General features: G+C 39.9%; 1 protein-coding gene and 1 long non-coding RNA gene across 3 annotated transcripts in view; both read right to left on the bottom strand.

Moving 5' to 3' along the window:
* Positions 1-1,603: 1,603 nt before the first annotated feature.
* Positions 1,604-22,843, bottom strand: part of LOC309696738 — a 29,465-nt gene continuing 8,225 nt past the window's right edge. Inside the window, exons 3-4 of the long non-coding RNA XR_014273640.1 lie at positions 2,267-2,354; positions 1,604-2,030 (exon numbers count right to left, since the gene is read on the bottom strand). This is a non-coding gene — a long non-coding RNA (uncharacterized lncRNA). The remainder of the gene's footprint in view (positions 2,031-2,266; positions 2,355-22,843) is intronic.
* LOC309695075 (programmed cell death 1 ligand 1-like) lies at positions 9,698-13,338 on the bottom strand. Of its 2 annotated transcripts, none has more exons than XM_082515496.1 (3): positions 13,079-13,338; positions 11,709-12,065; positions 9,698-11,470 (listed from the first exon to the last, which is right to left on the bottom strand). In XM_082515496.1, exons 1-3 carry the CDS (start codon positions 13,146-13,148, stop codon positions 11,109-11,111), a joined length of 789 nt encoding a protein of 262 aa, XP_082371622.1. In that variant the 5' UTR covers positions 13,149-13,338; the 3' UTR covers positions 9,698-11,108. The 2 variants fall into 2 exon arrangements, with proteins under 2 accessions (XP_082371622.1, XP_082371623.1); XM_082515497.1 differs by having other exon boundaries at positions 9,698-11,011.

Below are 22,843 nucleotides of genomic sequence, written 5' to 3'. Positions count from 1 at the left end.
AGACAACATGAATGGAAAATGTAAATAAAACACTTACTCTGTTTAAAACCACCGCACTTGTTTCTGGTGTCGTCTGTGTCATGGACGTCATTCATTACTCTGCTCTGAGTACAAAGTGCTACATAAGAACCATTTACCGTTTACGATTTGTTCCCTCAGAACTTCACAAGTTTCAATGGCTAAAAAAAACTAAACAACAAAAAAAATGAAGTTCTATGAAAAGCTCAAACTACTACAACTGTCACAATCTAGAGACAAAATTTTTATCAAAGTTTTAATAAACTGAACCATTTGTGAGGAACAGAAACAAGTCCAGGGTAAACCAGTGCATTCTGGGAAACTTTAAAGGTTCATATGACCGTGTGGGAAATGTGGGAAATGTGGCTCAGAACAAGTTTCAGAATAAAGTAAAACAAAAAGGCCGATGGGATTTTCCAATTATTTATTATTACTATTTATTATTTAAATAATATCCTGATTATTTATCAAATCCTCAGCAGCTGTGTGTTGGTGGAAAACATGTGTGTGTGTCAGTGTGTCTGTATCCTGGTCAAACTGGTTCAGCAGTGAGTGTTTGTTTATTGTACAGATGTGTGTTTTGATTCACATGAGCTGTTGGTTTGTACAGCAGAATGAAAACACACAAAGCTTCTTTCCTTCTACGTTTTTATTCTGTGTTAATGAAACATCTGACAGTGACGTGACCTCATGTGTCAGTAGAGCAAACAGAGCTGGTTAGCTGTTAACAAGATGCTTAGCTCAGCTGCCTGAAAGCGATAAAACCACACAGTTCAAAGCGTTTTGAAACAGAACGGTTGTTGTTGTGTAGATTAGTGCTGCATTCATTTGATTTCTAGTCAAGGAAATGATGAGCTGCTCCCCCTGGTGGATCACTGGGGAAATTGTTGAACTAAATAGCAATAAAAATCAAAATACAGAAAAAATCAAGACAGCACCAGTGTGTGCGGCTTGCTGTTCTTCTGTCAATTGTGTTATTGTTTGTTTTGTTTCTGACAGTTCTTGCCACCCAATCAACTCACAACTGGTGTATGATTGCCCCAAAACTTTTGCATCTTCAGTTTTTTGCCATAAGTTTTGAAAGCTCTAATCAGAAAGAGTTAAGAACAGAGTATCCACCGCCCCTGGCTGATGTTCTTACTTGCTACGTGGAGCGCTTCACCTGCCCCGACACACCGTCATTAACGCCGTAAACGTACTGGTCAGCTGGTGAAGTTTAAACCTTGCCTTAGTGTTTCTTCAGCGGCTGCTCCAGTTGGTTATTGTCTGTTCCATTGCATCCCAGGGCATCTCTTGGATCCTGTTGCCTCTTGTTTCCACCCAACCCCATCACAAGAACCTGACAAGAGGCAACAGGATCCAGGAGAAGCCCTGGGATGCAATGGAACAGACAATAACCAACTGGAGCAGCTGCCAAACTCATATTTGAGAAAGTTGAAATTTGGCCCTCACAGTCGTTTCCAGCCGAACAACTGCCACAACACTTATACCCTCTACAAAATGCTTGTGTAGATGAGTCAGTGAAACACATTGGTCTTATTGTGTCTTGTGATACAACACACATATATTCTTTATTGCACAAGACTGTAAATATCCATATTTCCACTCCCAGCTATTTCATTTAGCACAAATCTGACAAACTCTTTCATGTTTGTGTGTTTTTTCCTTTTAACCAGATGCAGATGTGTGCGCCATCTCTTCTAACTTTGTTATACTTATCACCACATTGTGTTTGTTTCTGAAGACATTCTGAATTATGATTTCACTAACTAATATACACGGGATATAGGCCCTTTGCACATTACTCATTTAGCCTGAAAAAATATTAAATATTTCAACAAAAAATACACAAAAAATGACATAAAACATATAAAAATGTGTTTTATCTATTTTTTTTTTACTCTGGTCTGAGGTGCTGGGGGCCCAGTTAGAGACCAGCAGCTGGACGTCAGTGGTTGGACTGGTGGACTACTTCAGTGACGAGTAGACGACGTCTGGCTCTGGTTTAAAGTCTGAACACAAACACACACAGTTCAAACAACAGGAAACATGATTACAAGCTTTGTAGTTCAGTCAAGACCTCCAACCTCCACCTCTCTGCATCACACACAGTCCCAGTTCAACTGGGTCAGAGCTCTGAGTTTGATCCAGGATGAGGTTTGATCAGCTTATCTTAGCATGATGGATGCAAACAGGATGAGCAGCGAGCTTGTCTCTATGCAAAGTCAAAGATAAAGAGCAGCTGTACCTGGGCCTGCTTGTTCTGATGGTTGTTTGTCCAGAACTGACGTCTTCACTTCTCACTGCTGAGTAGATCACAACTACAAAATAAATATCTGCAAAATGAAAACAAAAATCATTGAAGCTACAACAATACACCAGAGCAGCTACACACAGTAAAACATTTTTACTGTTTCTAATGTTTCATCACGAGAGTCCATGACAGTGCCGGCCATTGCAAGGGTCACATTTGTAACCAGATGAATTTGTCCACCCCAAACACTGTTTGTGTGACTTCCCAGAGTTTATCGTCCAATATAGTGAAGAAATTACAAGAACTTTCTTTCTGTTCTTCACACGGTTCACTAACCTGAGAAATGTGATGGGTCATGAACAGGAGGAGCTACATGCCACTGATGTTCTGGTTTATAAACCGCAGCATCTTCTTACAGTTTTTTTTTTCTCTCATCTTAACACCTCTGCTGTGAAACACTGAGTGACCACAAAGAACTGGAGGCTGTTTCTGAGAAAGATGCAGGTGGACGACCACAAAGCTGCCATCTTTTTCCACTGCAGACTGACACTCTTCACCACAGAGCACAAAGCAAACACGTTCTCACAACATGAACACTATTGTTAGACAAACCAGTAAAAACTGTGGTGAGAACGTTTATGTGTGATGGATGAACTGTAATCAACAACAGGAAGTTGGTTTTACAGTTTGCCGAACTTTGAAACGGTAAAAAGTGTTTATTATATTAAACAACATCTTGTCAATTCAGTCGTTTTCTTTATATCGACCGACAACGAACAACTGACAGTCTCGGTCGTTGTGTCCTTGGGCAAGACACTTCACCCGTTGCCTACTGGTGGTGGTCAGAGGGCCCGGTGGCGCCAGTGTCCGGCAGCCTCGCCTCTGTCAGTGCGCCCCAGAGCAGCTGTGGCTACAATGTAGCTTGCCATCACCGGTGTGTGAACGTGTGTGTGAATGGGTGGATGACTGAATGTAGTGTAAAGCACTTTGGGGCCCATAGGGACAAAGTAAAACACAAAGTAAAGCGCTATACAAATACAGGCCATTTATCATTTGCCATATGCAAATATGGCAATAAATTGACGTGGGCCAAAAACCAGACAGCAGATACATGTCAGACTAATCAGAGCTGCTCTAAGGTCCTACTGCTCAATTACAACACTGATAATGTTCTGAGTGTCACAACATACCTGCCATCTGGACCTGAGGCTGAGTCATTAGTTAAAATCAAAGACTCGCTAAAGAAATTTGCTGATCTGTTACATTTATTTCTGCTTATCTGCAGGGGAAGCACCCTAAGAAGAGAAGCCCAGAACTCCACCTCCTTGGCCACCTCCTCCAGTTTGTCCAGGGAAACACCATCATTCCCAAAGACTGCTGAGGAATATTATCTCTAAAGCATGTCCTGGGTCTGCCCCTGGGCGTACTCCCAGTGGGACACCTCATCCAAGAGGCATCCTTGTCAGATATCCGAACCACCGCAACTGGATCCTTTTAATGTGGAGGAGCTCTCTCTCTGAGCCTCTCCGGGATGGCTGAACTTCTCACGCTATCTCTAAGGGAGAGGCGAGGCACTCCTCGGAGAAAACTCACCTGATTAAGCAAACAGAACCACATCATCTGCAAAAACCAGGGATTAGATTCTAAGGCTACGTTCACACTAAATGCGAAAGTGCATCAAATCTAACTTTTTTTGACCCTATGCGACCCATATCCAATCATGTTATGACAGTTTGAACAGCACAAATCCGATATTTTCAAATCCGACCTAGGTCACTTTTGTACCTACCAATTATCAGTGCCAGAAAAGACAAACTAGAAAGCATGGGGCAGAAACTGGAGACGGAGCGAGTCAATGGACAAAAACGGAGTTTTCTCTCTAGTTAATTTGTCAAAATTCTGTCAGTTATGACTCTGCAGAAATTGATATATTGCTGCAACAACACCTACTAACTCTGTAGCTGCCATTTTTACTTCCGTAAACAGAGCACGTTGTGTGTGATTAGTAGGATCTGCTAAATTGGTCCTGGGATCAGATAAAGAGCAATTCAAAAACTCCTTTGAGCAGAGGTCCATCGGGCCTGGCTGGGCATAGCCCAAAAAAGGGACATTAGTCAACCCTTTTGTATGCCCACCACCACCACCCGCACAAGGCACTTTAGAGGTCAGGAAACATTGTGTGCTTGGCAGTGGCCAGGAGCGGACAGATCCCTGGCTATGAACATTAGGGAGTTCATATTTGACACAATAAAATAAATGCAATATATCTCACATCTTTCTATTAAATATGTGTTCCTGTTTCAGCTGCCAATTAGCTCTTTTTGGGGCAGCGATAGCTCAGTAGGTAGAGTGGTCGCCCCATTATTGGAAAGTTGGTGGTTCGAGTCCACTGAACGGTTACCCTGAGGTACCCTTGAGCTAGGTGCCGTCCCTACACAGTGCTCCCCAGTGTGGCTGCCCACTGCTTCACTGAGTGAGTGGGTCAAACGCAGAGAGAGAGGGGATCAATAAAGTATACACTACTATTAGCAAATATATTTGTTGAAGATTTTCATTTAGATAAAATTGTAATGTCTCTCTGTTTACATGTTTTTTTTTAATCATTTTTATTATTGGTTTGCAATACTTCTTTAGGAAAAGATTATTTATATACTTACTAAGAATATTAAAAACAGACCTTTGACCCACAGCCCACCATAAAGAAAAAAAATAAAAATACTACCTCGTCTTTCTTTGTCAGATTGTTCTTGATGAACTGATATCTCAATGATGACATAAGTGATGAGGTCGTCTTCTTCACTTTCTTCTTGATCTGCTGAAATGATCCAAATAATGTGAATTACATCTCTAAACAGAGATTCGAAACAGAATAAATCTCAGACATGTGGTATCTAACCAGATATGTACTGATATCATTACCTTGGCCTTACTCTTTATTACTCTTTATTTTATTTAGGACAGTGCATGTTAATGAACATACATGTAAAAAAAAAACTTACATGAATGTAAACATACCAGATTATAGCCAAGGGCTAATTTCCATCTGTTGTCCATAAAACATAAAAAGTAGACATAATAATTCATAAAAAATTCATAATTCATCCATATTAAAAACTCCATCACCAAACTCACACATACACACCATTCTATTCCCAAATAAAACATTAAAACTATACAACTTCAGGAACACTTAGAAACCCTCTGGTTATTTTTGACCAGATTACATCAGTGCGCATATTAAAATTAATATGTGAGCTTTTTTCCCTGTTTGTCTCAAAGTGGTGCCGAAAAGCAAGATTCCAACGATGCACGAGTGTTTCTTTGTCAGTCACCTTTTTCACTCACTATGTGCTTTTATTCCTCTCTGCATTTAAATATTAGCCCTTATACATCTCTACCTCTCTTCCACAGCGTGCCTCTGTCTGTCTGCCTCCCCTCACCCCAACCAATCAGGGCAGATGGCTGCCCCTCCCTGAGCCTGTTTCTGCTGGAGGTTCCTTCCTGATAAAAGGCAGATTTTCCTTCCCACTTTCAACAAAGCAATTGCTCATAGGAGGTCATATGATTCTTGGGTTTTACTGTTTGGTTTGTTTGGTTTTTTAAATTAATAAATTAATAAATCCATTTGCCTCTGCTTATTCTTTTCAGGGTCGCGGGGGGCGCTGGAGCCTATCCCAGCTGTTTTAGGGTGAGAGGCAGGGTACACCCTGGATAGGTCGCCAGTCAGGCGCAGGGCCAACACACAGAGACAGAAAACCATTCTCACTCACGCATTCACAACTATTTAGATTCTTTAATTAACCTATCCTGACCTTTCTTATTTGTTTTGTTTAATGATCATAATGAATGTGAACTTTATTCTACTAAACAAACTCAGACATGAAAGATCAGGAAGTCTGAGTCTCACCTTCAGGTTTCCTGTGAACACATCGTCTCACCAGCAGAACCAGTAACACCAGTAGAACCACAACACAGACTGATCCAACAAATGAAAGCACAGAGAGATCAAGAGGAGAGAGTGATGGAGGAAGAGTGATGGAGGTGGAACCAGAAGGAGGTGTGGATGTAGGTGGAGGTGTGGATGTAGGTGGAGGTGTGGATGTAGGTGGAGGTGTGGATGTAGGTGGAGGTGTGGTGGTGTGTTCCCCTAAAATAAAGCAAACACAGTCATTAAGTTGTCGTCACATTGTGAATGTTGAAAGCTGCAGAAACACAGACAGGTGAGTGTGTCACCTGTGACAGTGATCCAGCTGGATGGAGACTCTCCATGACCGCTGATGTCACACTTGTAGAGGCCTTCATCAGACCTGGAAACATGCTGGATGGTCATGTGACCTGTAGGCTGCTTCCTGATGAGGGAGCCATCTTTATAGAAAGCAGCTGGGAGGTTGGAGGGAGGGGTCTTTGTTTTACAGAGCAGAGTGACGTCATCTCCCTCCATCACAGGGAGGACAGGACTCTGCAGGATCACTGATCCACCTCAACACAGAGACAAACTACAGCATTTCATCCATTTACACACAGCTTCATCAACACTAACTCCACACACTCAGCTTACCAGTGACTGTCAGGTTAACCATGTTACTGATGGGACCCTCTCTGGACTCACACCAGTAAACTCCACTGTCCTGAGTGAATAGTGTACTAATATTACATGAAGAACCAGTCCCTCTTCCCCACACATCTCCACACTGAGTCCTCTGTTGTCTGCTTGTGTTTCTCCTCAGAGTCCATCCAGCAGAGCTGTCGTCCTCCTCACAGCTCAGAGACACAAAGACTTCCTTAAAGAACTGAGAGCTGCTGGGACTCACAGTCAGACGAGCTGTGAGGGTTAAAATGAAAAACTGATGATCTGTTAAACTTTTGACCAAACAATTGGTGAATCATCATCAGGTTTACATCAAATTAAAACATGAACCCAATCAGGTCATATCAGTGAGCATTTCTCAGGTTTAAACTGTGACAGAAGAAGGTTACTGACCTTGGTTTGTTGTGCAGCTCAGCAGTGAGATCAGAACTAAAGAGAAATGACACTCAGGTTTGTTTGAGGTGAACATAAAGAACAACTCCACACAAACAGAACTACCAGTGTACCTCTGTGAGCTAAATAGCTTGTGTTGTTTTTAAACTATTATTCAATAGACTACAGCCCTGTTAAGTATATATACTAAATTCATGTGTCCACTGTGCAGCTGTGTTGATATAATGAGTGAATGATTTGATCTTTTCACTGCCTGCTGTGTTTCCTCGACTCCTGAGCAAAGATAAAGAGTCAGTTCAGACCTGCAGTTGGTCCTCGTGGTGTTTTGAACTTGAATTCAGCCTGATTTGTTTTTCATGTCTTCTCCTCCATCATCAGTTATCAGGAGAGCAGACAGTCAAAGTACAAGAATTCAAACAAACACAGAGATTCTACTTACAGAGCAGACACAGCACAGATGTTTCCTTCATCGTCCTTCTCACTCATTTGAGCTTTTTTTCATTTCTGTCACTGACACCAAGTAAAGCCCGCCCTCTTCCTCTGAGCACTTTTTCCCCTTTTTTACGTTGTTATGACCCAGGGTCATTATTTGCGGTACGGTGTTGTTATTGTTTGTATTTGTATTTAGTGTTGCTTGTTTCCAGGTGGAGGCCACCCATTGGTGGAGGAAGGAAAGAGGCCAGCTACAAAAGGGGTTGGACTGGGTCGGCGGGGAGACTTCCTGGTTCCCCGTGAGCTGTGTGACTGGGGACCGTCGTGGTGTGTGACTGCACGGGGCTGCAATATTAATGTTGAAAAAGGGTTGTACCTGGGCTTGGTAGCTGTAGGGGTGGGAAGCCGTTTTCTTTTATTCCCCTCTTTTCTCCTGTTTCGGGTAGGGAGACAGGTTAGAGAATTGTATTTTGTTTTGGGATCGTGGGAGGTAAGTTAGCTCTGTTTTTCTTTCTAGTGGGTTTTGTTTGTTGTTTTGGCATCGCCCACCCTGAAGCTCGCTACCTGTTCAGTAAATAAATTAACCAACTCTCGTCATTCTGCCGTGGTGTGTTTTTTTTTTTTGTCGTTATTATGTATCGGGTTTATCTTTTTGTTGTGTTGCACCCCGGCTTCGGGCCGGTGTGTAACAACGTGACTTATCTTTTACCCTTAAAAAGACACAACATGCAAGTGAGAAAGTTTTTTGTTGATAAAACACTTTGAATTAAAACATTAAACATCAAAAACTTTCTATACAAACAAAAAACAGTAAAAGAAGAGCGTACATAAAGGGCTAAATTTATGATGCTCTCAAAACATGTCTCTCTTCTCTGAAAAGCTGTCTGACAAACCCCTTTGAATCAAAGCAAAAAAAAAAGACCTCTTAAACATGAACATACATCACCTTCAGTGAGAGAGGGGGATATGAGCTAAAACAGTAAACTCCAACCACACGCTACTAAAGTCAGTGTTATAAAGCAGAGGAGAATAAGAATAAATAAAGGGAAGAGAGAGCATCTTTGGGTTCTGTTATATACAAATACACAAACATACTGAGATTAACTGAAGTGAATTATTTTTCTACTTATTATTATTATGTAACAGGCCCCTGAAATGAGAGCTGCCAACAGTTATATTTGATCACAACAACAAAAAAAACAAATGAGGTGGAATCACTGACAGGTAGTGTGAGATCAATAGGTAGGAGGTGCCCCCTTGTGGCACAATTTAGGATGGCACAAAAATAACAAGAAATGATTAAAAAAAAATGTGACCACACATGTAATCAAGAAAAAGAAGAATTTATTTTTAAGGCTAATCAGGAAACGGCCTACAGGTCACATGACTATCCTTACTCCTGTCCTGACTTTTATTATGTAATCAAAGCTTCATTTAGTGTTTTATTTTTTGGGTTTATATTTATTGTTGATTTAGTTTCTTAAAATGTTCTATAGAAGAAACCTTTAACTGGACTTGAGATATTGTAATGATACAACGGTTGTTTTGTTATAAAGTAATTTAAATGCATTTTTCACTTGCACTTTTAAAAAGGATCAAACTCTAGGTTTTCTGCTTTAAGTACTTTCTGCCTTCTTTGTCTGTGACATAAAAATGGATGAGCGAGGAGGCTGCAGGAGGAGCTATAATCACTGAGGTGGACCCTTTATAAGTGTTTTACCTGCAGTGGTTGAAAACCATCGGGTATAGCCGGAGTGGTTCTTTGTCTGACGCCCGCCCACCCAATTTACAAACTCCTGACATGTTCCTGCTCTGTTGGACTCATTCGTTTACAGTGAAACATCCTTGTTACAGACTCAGATCTGACTGTGATCTCTCAATCTGCTCCAGGACAGAGACAGCGTCAGGATTATTTGAGTCTTACTCTTGCTGATTTCTGCTCAGAGAAAATCTGCTTCAACAGCCAGAAGAAACAGATGACCAAAGACTTGATTAAGACCACAATACAGTACTATTTTTTATAGTAGAACTTTATTAGCAAACTTTTATGAAAAGCTTAAAATAAATAAAAAAAAATGTGTAACCAGCTCTTCAAATATTTAAACTGAAGTAACAACCATCCAGAAGATTGTCCTCTACTGAAATGTAAATTTATAAAAAGTTTTGCAGTGGGGGGGGAGAACACCTGAGCTCTCACAGAACTCATGAATACTGATCAGAAAGCAAACTGTGAACAGAGTAAATTGCTGACATCAATGGAAATAAAAGTTACCTTCAAACAAATTGAGTCAGAAACAAAATATGTTGCTGCTCATGCCTATTCGAGAGAAACATACACGGAATAGTTATATAACAGTTTTATATCATATAACAGAATGTTTTGTTTGGAAATACTCCCAAATATTTCAAATGTGATGATTTATTAACTTTTGTTTGAAAATATGAGCTAATGTGTGTTCCACACAAATGTAAAGAGTAGAACATGCTAACGTCACAAACACAAATCTGACATAATTTTTTCTCTACAAACTAATTTAGCTGCCTGAGACCAAACATACAATCAAATGATGAAGAACTGTGTGTGTTTGAAACCACACATCACCAAAACGGAATACTACTACTAATAATAATAATGTACAATATTACAATAGATCAGAAGCCATATTTGCTCAGTGTTAGCAGTAAATTGATAACAATAGATGTAAAGAACATGAAATGCTAACAGTAAAGTGTAGGCGATAACATTTTGTCAACACATTTTCATTATTCTGTATCTTTTCTCTTATTCCATAAACTTCTCACCCTGCAGATTAAAAATGTCCTTGATCCTTCTTGGATCACTTTAATTTCCTGGGACTCTCCCACAGATGGTTGAGAATATATAATTTTAAATAATTCTGGTTTCCAATTTTCAGTTGATAGATTTGCTGGTCCTGGTGCTTTTACCTTTTTTCTTCTGTTGAATGTCTGTTTTTTTTTTTCCTTTTTACTTGAGGGACGGTTAGCTTTTTATTTAACCATTGCCTGTGAAATGAAGCAGCTCTTTTGCTTTTCTACTTGGAATCTATTGTTTTACTTTCTTCAGTAAGATTCACTTCTGCTTTTTTGCCATAATGATGCAAGCTGCCATTAAACAGCATTCTTATGTAAAAAGCTCTGAGACATTTAAGTTCTACTGCACTTCAAGAAGGGCTGGTATGAATCCGGACACTGTTGTTGTTTATGTTTTCAGTTGATCAATAATCGAGCAACAATAAGCACAATGGGAACACTCAGACCAACTTTCAGTCCAACAGATCCATCCTCTGTGAGTCCTCCTGTCTGACCTGCAGGTGAGAAACAGGTGTGAGGTGTCAGCTGTCAGGTAGGTGATGAGTGAAGAACAGAACAGAATCCATTTCCTCTTCAAACTGCTGTCAGACATTATCTACTGCACTCTGATGTCTCTGGAAGCAGTCCTGCTGCTGGTTCCTGAGGAGGAAGTAGTTCATTCTCAAGTGTCAGAGTGGCATCAGGAATCCTTGTGGAGTGCTGGTGACAGCTGTTTTCTTCCGGGTCATTTCTGTCATTGTGTTCATTAGCAGGAGATTCAGAACTCAGAAATATCTCAGACATTTCAATCTGTGGTTCAGTGGTGGGGCAATATGAGTCCTGGCTACGTTGTTTATATTTTCTGTAGATCAAATAACCAACAAAGGCACCACCAACAAGAAGAAGGAAAATAACAACTGGAAGACCAACAATCAGTCCAACAGATCCAGCCTCTGTGCCTCCTCCTGTCTGACCTGCAGGTGAGAAACAGGTGTGAGGTGTCAGCTGTCAGGTAGGTGATGAGTGAAGAACAGAACAGAATCCATTTCCTCTTCAAACTGCTGTCAGACATTATCTACTGCACTCTGATCACATCACTCAGACCAGCTGCTTTCTACAAAGTCTCATCAACAACATCTTTAGAAACAAACATCAACAACCAGGAAGCAGCTTCACCTCTGATCACACACACACTCAACTCTAATCACTCACCTGGAGGAACAACAACACTCAGGTTGATGATGCTGATGGGTTCACCACTGAGATTTGCTCTTTTCCTGCGATTATTTCCTGTCTTGACACGACACTCGTATGTTCCAGTGTCATTAATTGTCACATCCTTCAGAATCAAAGACACGTCTCCATCCTTCATCTGTCTGTCCTGCAGATCCACCCGGTTCTTAAAAGATGGATGCTGATCGTCTGGTTCACATCGGCCATCCCTGTACAAAAGCACATATTCATCTCCCAGGTTGGCTCTGCTCCACTCTACAGCTAAGATGTTGTTGTTTGTAGCTCGACATGGCAGAGTGACGTTCTGTCCAGACTCAGCTGTGATGGTTTTCTTGTCTGAAAGAGGAAAAAAGTACACATACACATTATTTTTTGCTATCATTGCAGTACAATACATTACAAACATAATACTTTGAGGCTAATATACAAAAAAATATTTCTCTTATTGTTGATGAAGGTCTGTCAAGCAAAACCAGAACACCTACAAAGAGCAATTCTTTATGTTCTCTCCCTCTTTTTCACTGTTTTATTTTATTATCTATTTCTATCTTTCACTCTCTCTTTGACAGAGATTTAGATTTAGACCTTAATATATTCCTGCTGAGACCAAAGCCAAGAGGATGAAATATAAACATTTATACAGTGAAACATGTGCTGATAATAAGTGAACATAATGTGTGAGAGAAAGCAGCCTCTCATTATAAGACACTGTGAGTCTCTGCATGCTGCCTTTATGGAGCTACAGCTGTTTGTATACACTGAACTAAAAGCTTTGTAGCTGCATACAGGGCTGGATGTAATGAAATGTTCTTAGGGTGGTGTGGAAATCACAGGTAAAATCAAAGCCATTTCTTTACACATATCGCAAGTGTAACATTGTGTAATGTGCCTTACAATGTAAACAATGATTCTGACATTTCTTTGTACAACCATTTAAAACTCAGGGGCAGATCTGCAGAGGTGGCATAGAGAGGCATGTGCCAGCCTAATATAATCTGTTGCCACACCTTAACAAACAACAATGTCATATATAAAACTACTGTGGCACTAGAGGTGGCAAGAGATCATTTTAGGGTGGAGCATGCCACTCCATGCCACGTCTGTAGATCGGCCTCTGGCTGTATACTGACTCCTGAAACTACAACACATCACACTGACACACACATTACACTTCTTTGTCTCTGTGCTGGAAACTGCACACAGACACCACCAAACCTCGTGATGTCTTCACAAAAGCAGACAAACTAATTAAATATGAAACTAATTGTTTGGGAAGTAACATGTAAACCAGACTGATGTTTATTCCTCTTTATCTCAAAGGGAAACACTGTTTGGTTTATAAACCTCACCTGCAGAGACAAACACGAAGACACCGACAAACAGCAAAGTCGAGCAGAGCGACGCAGTTACAGGAAACATTTCCGTGTTTTTGTTTCTGCTGATCTGACTCTTAGTTTGTTCTAAAAGTCTGAGTCTGTTGGTTTTTTCAGTGCATAATAGACCTTAAGATTAACACTTGACTGCACGAGGTTAAATTTAAGGTTTAAACAATGCTGAAAGTTTTGTCTTTCAGCCACTCGTTCAAATTCCACACTTCCGATGTGTCTTAGGGAAGTCGCGTTAAAGTGACGTTTGGTAGGTTGGACTGTAGGACGACCATAAAGTGCGTCATAAGAAAAGTGCTGAAATTTAATGTAATGATTTCTTTGAGACATAATAACTCTTTCACAGAGAAAAACACGGTTTGGGGGATTTCAGCTGGCCTCAGACTGGTATTAAATACTTGGGCATTACATTCCCCCGTTTGTTACACAACATAGTCCAGGCTAATTTTGAACCTCTATTGGACAAGTTCAGAACCGACATAATTAGATGGTCCCCTTTGTTCCTCACCCTTTGGGGTAAAGTTAACATCATCAAAATGAATTGTGCTCCAAAATTTAATTACCTACTACAAACACTCCCGCTAGAAATCCCATCAAAATATTTCCATCAATTTGACAGATTATGCAACCAATTCATATGGAATAACAGACGCCCTAGAATAAAGCTTAAAAAGCTACAGCAACCAGTGGAGTCGGGTGGCCTGGGGGTCCCAAATCTACTATTTTACCATTATGCTTTCAGTCTGAGACACATGGTTCACTGGGCTCTCCCTCCAGAACGAGCCCCCCCATGGCTTAGTCTGGAGAGTACTTTGTGCTCACCACTCCCTCCGATGCACATTTTAACCACCAAGCTCCCACCAGATATACAAACCCACCCCATTCTTTCTTTCCTGCAGACGGTCTGGAAGAAGGTGGCCTTGCTACTAAATTTTAACTCCCACCTTCACACTGAGGCTTCCATATGGCTCAATCCCAAACTCTGCATTAATAAATCGCCGTTTTTCTGGAGACTGTGGGTCCAGAGAGGGATACTTGTTCTCGGAGACCTGTATCAGGGGAGGATTCTCAAGTCCTTCAACGACCTTAAAGCACAGTTTCAGTTGCCACAAAGTCAGTTTTGGAGGTACTTGCAGCTCCGGCACTTATTGCTCAAAACCTTTGGTTCCCCCTCCACACCACCTCCAAATATTGAATATCTCAGCTACATCAAAAAAATCTTTGGGGGGGGGGGGGGGGGTCGTGAAGTCTCTAAATATTACTCAATGCTTGTTACGGGCACGAGTAAAGGACTACCTGCCCTCCGGTTAGCTTGGGAATCTGACCTTGGTGTGGCTTTTACAGATCAGGAATGGACTGCAATTTTGCAGATTAGTAAAAAGGTGTCCAGGGAACTTAGAACGAGACTAATCCAATTCAAATTACTACACCGAATTTACTGGTCGCCACACAGACTGTATAGGGCGAACCTCATTCAGTCCCCTGAATGCTGGAGATGTCAGACTGGGGTAGGCACATTGACCCATATGATTTGGAGCTGTCCTAAAACCCAAATCTTTTGGACTGAGATACATGACTTTATCAAATCAACCATACGATGGGATATTCCTTTTTCACCAAGACTATTTGTTTTGGGAGACCCATCACTCCTTAACTATGCTCCACCTAAGGCTGCTGAGTGGGTACAGACTGCATTGATGCTGGGGCGTAAACTCATTATCTCCCAGTGGAAGGCCCCCTCCACCCCACCTGTCTCTGTATGGCATATTCAACTAGGGAGACTCGCTGCACTAGAACAACTCTCATACAGGCTCCTGAATAAAGTGGAGAGTTTCCATCTGAAGTGGGATCCATATCTGTCCAGAATAAAACGAACAGACTAGACCCTAGAGTGGGATAGTCATTGGAATTCTGATGAAGCACTCTCAGGGATGTCAGAGTGTGGCATGCAGTAAGACCCACATAGTCAAAGGCTGGCTGTTTTTGTTTCTTTTGTGGGTTTTTTTGTTTGTTTGTTTGTTGTTGTTTTTGTTTTTCTTTCCATGCTTTTGTTTATCTCTTGCTTTGTTTGCCCCCCCTCATTTTGGTTTGGTATTCTCTACTGTTCTGCTGCTATGCTGATGGGTTTTTTTTATGTGATGTAATCTGTCTCCGCAGTGGACTGTAGTGTTCTAAAAGTACAATAAAATATTAATCACAAAAAAGAAAAACACGGTTTGGTTTTTAACAGTTAAATCTCTCCTGCTGACACAAACACAAAAATACCAACAAACAGCAAAAACTGATCAGAGTAAATAAGACATCTGTCTGTTATCTACCTGTGATGATCTACTTTGTTCTAAATCTCTGAGTCTGTTGTTTTTTTCAGTCAGCAACAGAATATGACGTTAACACTACGTGAGATTAACCCTTTCACGCATAGTGGTTATTACAGCTATTCAAAGGCTGTTTTCAAATCTAAATAATATAATTTAAATAATAAATAATAAATCTAAAGCAGGTCTGAGTGTTTAACAGGTTCAGTCCTTGAATGATCTCCACAGAACAACACAAACATCACCTCTCTCATCATCAATCATCAGCTACACACTAAAGACCATCATCAGCCAAAGGACTTCAAAATGACATCACTGTATAAAAATGTAAATTGTACTATGGAGGAGGCAGCATTTAGCTGTAGCCTCCATAAAACCACAGCTGATCTGGAGAACTTTGTCCATCTTTGTTCAAAACACTCAAAAATATAATTATAAAACACTTACTGTTCTTCTGAAGAAATCCTCAAAGTCTTTTCTGATCATCATGATTGAAAAAAAAAATTATCAAAATATTTTAAAAACATAAAGGGCAAAAAAAATAAAAAAATAAAACTGGACCTCTGTACTAAACATCCAGAGAACAAACTGAGCTGTGCTTCCTTGTCAGCTGTTTTTAAACAGACACACCTCAGATCTATGACATCAGCACCCACAGCGTCACCTTAGCAACCACATTCCTCCACCTATCAGCTGTGAGTTCACATATTTGACAAACAAATACAAAGTCACAGCTGACTCTGAGCCCTCACAGTCAGCTGATCCTTCTGTCAAATAACTTAATGAAACCCTGAAATACTATAAATATTTCAGGTCCTTGAAGTACACACGGGTGGGGGCTGGAAACCCACTCCACCTGTCACAGTCTGAAGACAGAATGTGGTTTCTGTCAGTGTGTGAGGATCAGTATGATGTATAATAATGTGAGTAAACTTCAGCAGGTTCATGTCTGTGATGTAGAGAACAGGAACAAGCAGAGGTGCTCTGGATGTTTGATCTGTGCTCTGATAATTCAGCGTATCACCATGTGGGACAGGAGACTGTCCAGCACAAGTTACAGCCTGTCAGAGTGTCGCTCACATTTACTGACAAACAACAGATGCATCTGTTACTGTTTCTGTCTGCTTTTATTCTAAGCCCGCCTTTTATTTCCTGTCCTGTTCTTGTTTTGTGCTCATGGAATTGATGGAAGATTGTGTCTCAGTATCCTGGTCAGACTGGTTCAGCAGTAGAATCATGTGTCTGTGTGTGAATCATATCAGATTTCCTCTTTGATGTTCAGCACATTCATCAGCTGTATTTGAACTCGGAGCTCCATTATTTTTCTGTTGTTTTGTTCTCGTCTCTTTTGGATGTAAAGTCATTTCAGAGCTTCATAAGTAACATACCTGTGGTTAGCTGTGCCAGTCTAACAGACTGAAAGAGTTTAGAGAGTTTAAAGAGTTTAATCCTCTTTGGCATGAATTAAAGTTTTTTAGAGAAAAAAATATTTCACTGTACTTTCTTGGAGTTTGGAGCTCCTGCTTTATATTTGAATCAATAAATGTGCAATGCGGCTCCCAAAATGTCACATTTTTCTAATTCAGAACTTTTATGAAAGAAACAACTAATTGATTGAAAATTGTAATTTTTTTAAAACAAACATCACGTTGATTTTCATAGAAGTTTTTAATAAAATAAATTAAATATATTTATTTAATGGTAATTATTTATTTAATTACCATTAAATAAATGGTAAATTGACTGTTTTTATAGAGCACTTTTATATTGTACTTGAGCATCAAAGCGCTTAATGCAACATGCCTCATTCACACAAGCACCTTTTATACATGTTTTCCATCTAACATTCACACTCTGAGAAACACTTCAGGAGCAACTTGAGTTCAGTATCTTGCCCAAGGATACTTTGGGATCAGGTGGGCACAGGTTGTGTGCAATATCATGCACGATGCAAGGGTCTGTATGTGTGATCGTGTTTGTCTCTGTGTTTTTGTGTGTCTGAATGTGTGAAACTTTATGAATCAGAGGTGGACATCACATTTCTGTTCTTTGACATTTGGAGTACCATTACATCCTGGGACTTTACATCTCCCTTCATTCTGTCCTCCTATGACATGTTCTTGTGGTAATTTCCTGCAATTTGTATAGGCTTGTTTTAGTGCATGGTTTGATTGCTACATATCCCATCACTCAGTGCTCAGACATTGCCAATAAGTTTGATGTGTCACATGGCCCTCTTCCTATTGAAAAAACAAAAGTTGTATCCAAGATGGCCGCCTTCTAAATGGCCACCATGGTCACCACCCATCTTGAGGAGTTTGCCCCCTCACATATACTAATGTGCCACAAACAGGACTTTAATATCACCAACCATTCCCATGTTATTACGGTGCATCCATATAAATGGCCCACCCTGTATATATTATGTATACATTTTATACCATTAGTCTTTCATAATAAAGCATTTTTGTATGAATTTATGGTCCATGTTAAGGACTATAATCACATATGAAAAGAAAAACAATGTATTTGTATAAAATTAAAAGTGAATTACTTTAATAGTTAGAAACCTTCTAAATTATCTTTGTGGACATTAATGAGACAGCATGACCACGATGTCAGACTGAAACAACCTCCACACCTTTCTGATGGAAAAACTTTTGAAACAAAAAATGTATATTTGTGATTTATTGGAGAAACATGAACTTGTAAACCAGGCTGATTCTATTTAACAGAAACAAACACTGTTTGGTTTTTAACAGTTCACCTGCAAACACAAACCCAAACACACCGACAAACAGCAACACTGATCAGAGCAAAGCAGACATTTCTCTGTTATCTGGTTGTGATAATCTACTTTGTTTGGAGTTGGTATGTCTAATCTGAGAATCTGAGTTTCATAAATCTAACCAAGATTATATTCAAGGTTCAAATGAAGTCACTGATTACGAGAAGTAACTTTGAGCTACTTGTTTGACTTTCCCATAAGTGTTGAAGAAAGAGGAAGTAATAACTACACATAAATGTGTCATAATAAAAGAGGTGAATGATGGAGGAGGCAGCATTTAGCTGTAGCCTCCATAAAACCACAGCTGTTCCTGAGAACTTTGTCCACCTTTGATTGTCTTTAAGTTGTGTTGGAGCCACAGAGAACAAATCTTTGTTCTTTATGGAGAACCAGTGAGGTTGTTTGGACTTTCCTATGAAACATCAGTGCATGCAGCTGCTGCAGCACTTCCTGGAAATCACATGACTGTGTTCAGAGTACAGGACGGTCCATGAGTCATTTGGTACCGGGTTGCATGAGTTGAGGCTTGCAACTCTATAAACACAATAAACATAGTTTTTTATCGTTAACTTGGTTTCCCTGGGTCTTTTCTTGTGTTGTAGTTTTGTGTCTTTTTTGAAAGAAATATTTACACATTACCATAGCGACCAGAAAACATTAAGGGGCAGAGAAGAGGATGTTACTCTCAGTGTTATTGGCGCATTTCAGGAGAATGCTGCTAATAAAGTTATACAATTACACAGTGAATTTGCGTTTAGTATTATATTTACAAAATACCAGTTTTTGTCTTGGTCGTATCATTTTATTTTGTTGTATTTATCTGCCATACTTTCAACAAAAAAGGTTGGGGACCACTGATGTAGATTACAGAAAAGGCTGAAGAACATCATTTTTTAACACTTACTGTTGTTCTGAAGGGTCTCTGAAACCCTCAAACACTCTTCTGATCATCAGGATGGAAAAATGATCCACTTAAAACAGCAAGCCCTTCACCTCTGTCACCCCATAGCTTGTTCCTGCCCACTCCAGCTATACAGATATTTGACAAACAAATAGGTTTTTTTTGTTAATCCTTTACACAATACAAAAAACATAGGAGAAAATGAAAGTTCAAAATATATATTAAAATTGAAAAGTTAAAAAAACATTGATCATAACTCCAGCAGGTCTGATCGCTCAAACAACATGAAGAAATAGTTTATGAAGGCAAAATGTAAATAAAACACTAAGTCTGTTTAAAACCAACAAACTTGACTCTGGTGTCGTCTGTCTCTGGCACATTGTTCCCTCATAACTTCATAACATATGAAATCTTCAAGGCTAAAACACACATGTCACTTTTACTAAATTAATACATTTTACAGCACCTACTGCAGCTGTCAATATCTAGAGACAAGATCTTTATCACAATATCATCTGTGAGGAATAGAAAGAAATGCAGATTAAAACAGTGCATTCTGGGGAAACTGGAAAGACTCATATGACCATGTGGGAAATGTGGCTGCTCAGCCAGTTTCAATTTAGAGTAAAAGAAAAAACAGCTGATGAGCATAGCTGGACTGGCCATCGGGCATCGGGCATACCGGCCATCTTGCCCTATGGGCCGATGGTGATTTTTCGTTTTTATGGGCCGATGGTTTTTTTTTCCCATAACGGTATAAACACTGAAAGGTGGTGGATTGGCCAGATGAAGGGAGATTTGTAAAAATAACTCAGTTGTTTGGTGGTGGCTATTGCGGAGCTTCCACAGATTCAGTAACATTAGCAAGTGGTGGAGGCCAGCAGATGCAACACGCTGGCAGGTGGATAACGGAAAGGCAGGAGCAGCAGAGACCCGAGGCGGTGAACTGAACTTCAGGTAAGAAGTTATGACTGCAGTCTATCTGGGTCAGATATAACCAAGTTTAGGTGGAGTTTATTTTCGTTATGCTGACTTTTTACAGTCAGTTACATTAACTTATTAACATTAACATTGAAAGGGGGGCACAAAGAAATACTTTTCTTTCTTATTCTCATTTAAAATGTCTCGCTTTTAACAAATAATTATCTGAATCTTACAAAAAACATTTTCATCTGATGTAAAATGTATAGAAATCCATTTTTGTATAGTATTTCTTTTAGGGTCCCATCATAATTTCTTCAGACGTAGCTAAGTACTGTTTATGATGCCAGCATTTTCCCACATTTTTTAGATTCTGTACCAGTACTGTGTGTAAAATGCCATCAAAAAGTCAATTAACTTCTATCGCTGCACCATCGAGAGCATCCTGACCAACTGTATAACAGTCTGGTACGGGAACTGCTCTGCCTCGGACCGGAAGGCGTTGCAGAGGGTCGTGAAAACTGCTCAGCGCATCGCCGGAGCACCACTTCCTGCCATAAAAGACATCTACAGGAAGCGGTGTCTGAACAGGGCTGGGAAAATCATCAAAGACCCCAGTCACCCATCACATGGACTCTTCACCCTCCTGCCCTCTGGGAGGCGCCACAGGAGCCTCCGGACTAAGACCACCAGGTACCGGAACAGCTTCTTCCCCACAGCTGTCAGACTCCTGAACTCTGCCTCCTGACATCTGACCCACGTTAAACTCATGGACTGAACATACACACACCCACAATGGACAACTGTACCCTCAAACACACAATAATAACATGGAGTGAACCACCACTCACAACCACCAGCACTTTATATAGCCTCTGTAGGAATTATCCACATATCTCACTTATCTTAACTGCACTACTGTATAGCTCTGTGTAAATAATCATTCTGTACATTCGATAACATTTAATCCTACAACTGTTTACAACTTGCATAGTTCCCATTTCTGTATAGCTGTATATCTCAGATTCTGTAAAGTTATTTATTTCATATTCTGTATAGTTTTTCATATTTATATCCTGTTCATAGCCTGTACATAGCTTGTACTCACTACAGCCTGTACATACTTATAGTTATAGAATATTCACAACATACTTCATACCGTGTACATTATAACATACCATAATAGAGTGAAGAGTTGTTTTTAATCTGCTCTTAATCAGCTCCTTTAGTCAGAGACTGAAACACCCTCACTGCAGATCATTCATCCCAACAGCAGTTAGACTCTATAACCTATAACTCCTCAATCCCGATTTCACAAGTCACTGGACATCCACGGTCACCACTTCCTGCATAATGCACCTTCTATGTGTATGAACGTGTGCAGGTATATATGTATGTATATACATACATACATACGTCTGTGTGTGTGTGTGTGTGTGTGTGTGTGTGTGTGTGTGTGTGTGTGTGTGTAGATGTCTATACATAGGAATAGTAAAGAATGTGAGTTTTCACTGTTGAAAGGTCTGAAGGACTCTGTAAAGTCAGCTTTGTGTCTGTGGAGAGCCTTTGAAAATGTCCTCACCTTCAAAATAAGTATTTGATATTCTGATTCATTGAGTCCTCAAGAGTGTTGATATAAAACAGGTGTGTGTGTGTGTTTGCGTGTGAGTCAGTATCCTGGTCAAACTGGTTCAGCAATGAGTGTTTGCTGATCATACAAATGGGCTCTGTTTTGTTTCATATCACATGATCATCATTGGTATGTGCAGCAAAAGTAAAAACACTCAAAGCTTCTTTCTTTTCCATTTTTATTATTTTTATAAAAGTAGAGCTAAGATAGTTGCTTAGATGTTAACAAGGTGGTAATCTCAGGCTGTCTAATAGCGATAAAACCACATAAAAAATCTCAAAATGGAACATTATTATCTACGCAAACTTAGATTTTACTGACTTTAAAAATCTATATTTTGCAAACACTACTCATACAGAGTATGAGTAGTGTTTGCGCCCCCCGTGATCTTGAAAAGGATAAGCGGAAGTGAATGGATGGATGGAAAACTGCAGCTTCCTTGAATGTAAATGTTTAATATTCAAACACTGAAATGATGACAGAGACTGAGATATGACTTAAAGACATTAGGAAACATGAATAAAAAGCGTAAGAGAAGAAATGTGGATAAAACTGTGACCAACAGGAACCATTAAATATATTCCTTTCTTTGTGCTGACAGTGAGTGACCACCAGAGAAGAAGCCGTCTGTGGTCATCAAGCAGTCAGAAACCACTCTGGATATTAGTCACTGGAAATGAAACAGGAACAGTGCTGGATTCAGGGCTGTGGGAGGAAAGATGCTGAAATGCACCCCGTGGTGGATCGTAGAGACTCGAACTCAAAGACAAATGAAAAATAAATAAACATTAAACTTTTCCTTTATTTGTGTGATGTATATCTGATTCTAATATCTAACGTTAATGAACAGGGTTTGAATCAGATTTAAATAATTTCACTGTGAAAAACCATCAAACTCTGACGTTAAAGGAAACATTAAGTGTTCTGTGGAGAGCAAAATATTCATGTTTCATTGTAACAACACTGCCACCATGAGGTTAAAGTGAACAATGACAGCTGTGCAGACATGCTCTACTCACTGGAACACAATGATTCAGATGTATGAGTTTTATAAATGGCTGCATTGTGTATAACTGTGGTTGAAGATTCCTTTACTTTCACTTGTATTCAGGTTAATCATGAAATAGTCAGTGGAATAAACATGACTGTACTCATGATTGGGCAGTAATACTTC

This window comes from Aulonocara stuartgranti (genome assembly GCF_965226115.1).
Source record: "Aulonocara stuartgranti genome assembly, chromosome: 3".
In the NCBI taxonomy this organism is placed as follows: domain Eukaryota; kingdom Metazoa; phylum Chordata; class Actinopteri; order Cichliformes; family Cichlidae; genus Aulonocara; species Aulonocara stuartgranti.
The sequence above is the reverse complement of the archived record's forward strand: the minus strand, read 5'-3'. Positions and strand labels throughout refer to the sequence as shown.

What these genes read in the sequence shown, in the direction of transcription:
- LOC309695075 (XM_082515496.1), bottom strand. Translation starts at nt 13,148, where the DNA reads ATGTTTCCTGTAACTGCGTCGCTCTGCTCGACTTTGCTGTTTGTCGGT. An exon ending in CTTCGTGTTTGTCTCTGCAG is followed by an intron (nt 12,066 to 13,078) that starts GTGAGGTTTATA and finishes TTCCTCTTTCAG; the next exon opens with ACAAGAAAACCATCACAGCT. An exon ending in GAGTGTTGTTGTTCCTCCAG is followed by an intron (nt 11,471 to 11,708) that starts GTGAGTGATTAG and finishes TCTCACCTGCAG; the next exon opens with GTCAGACAGGAGGAGGCACA.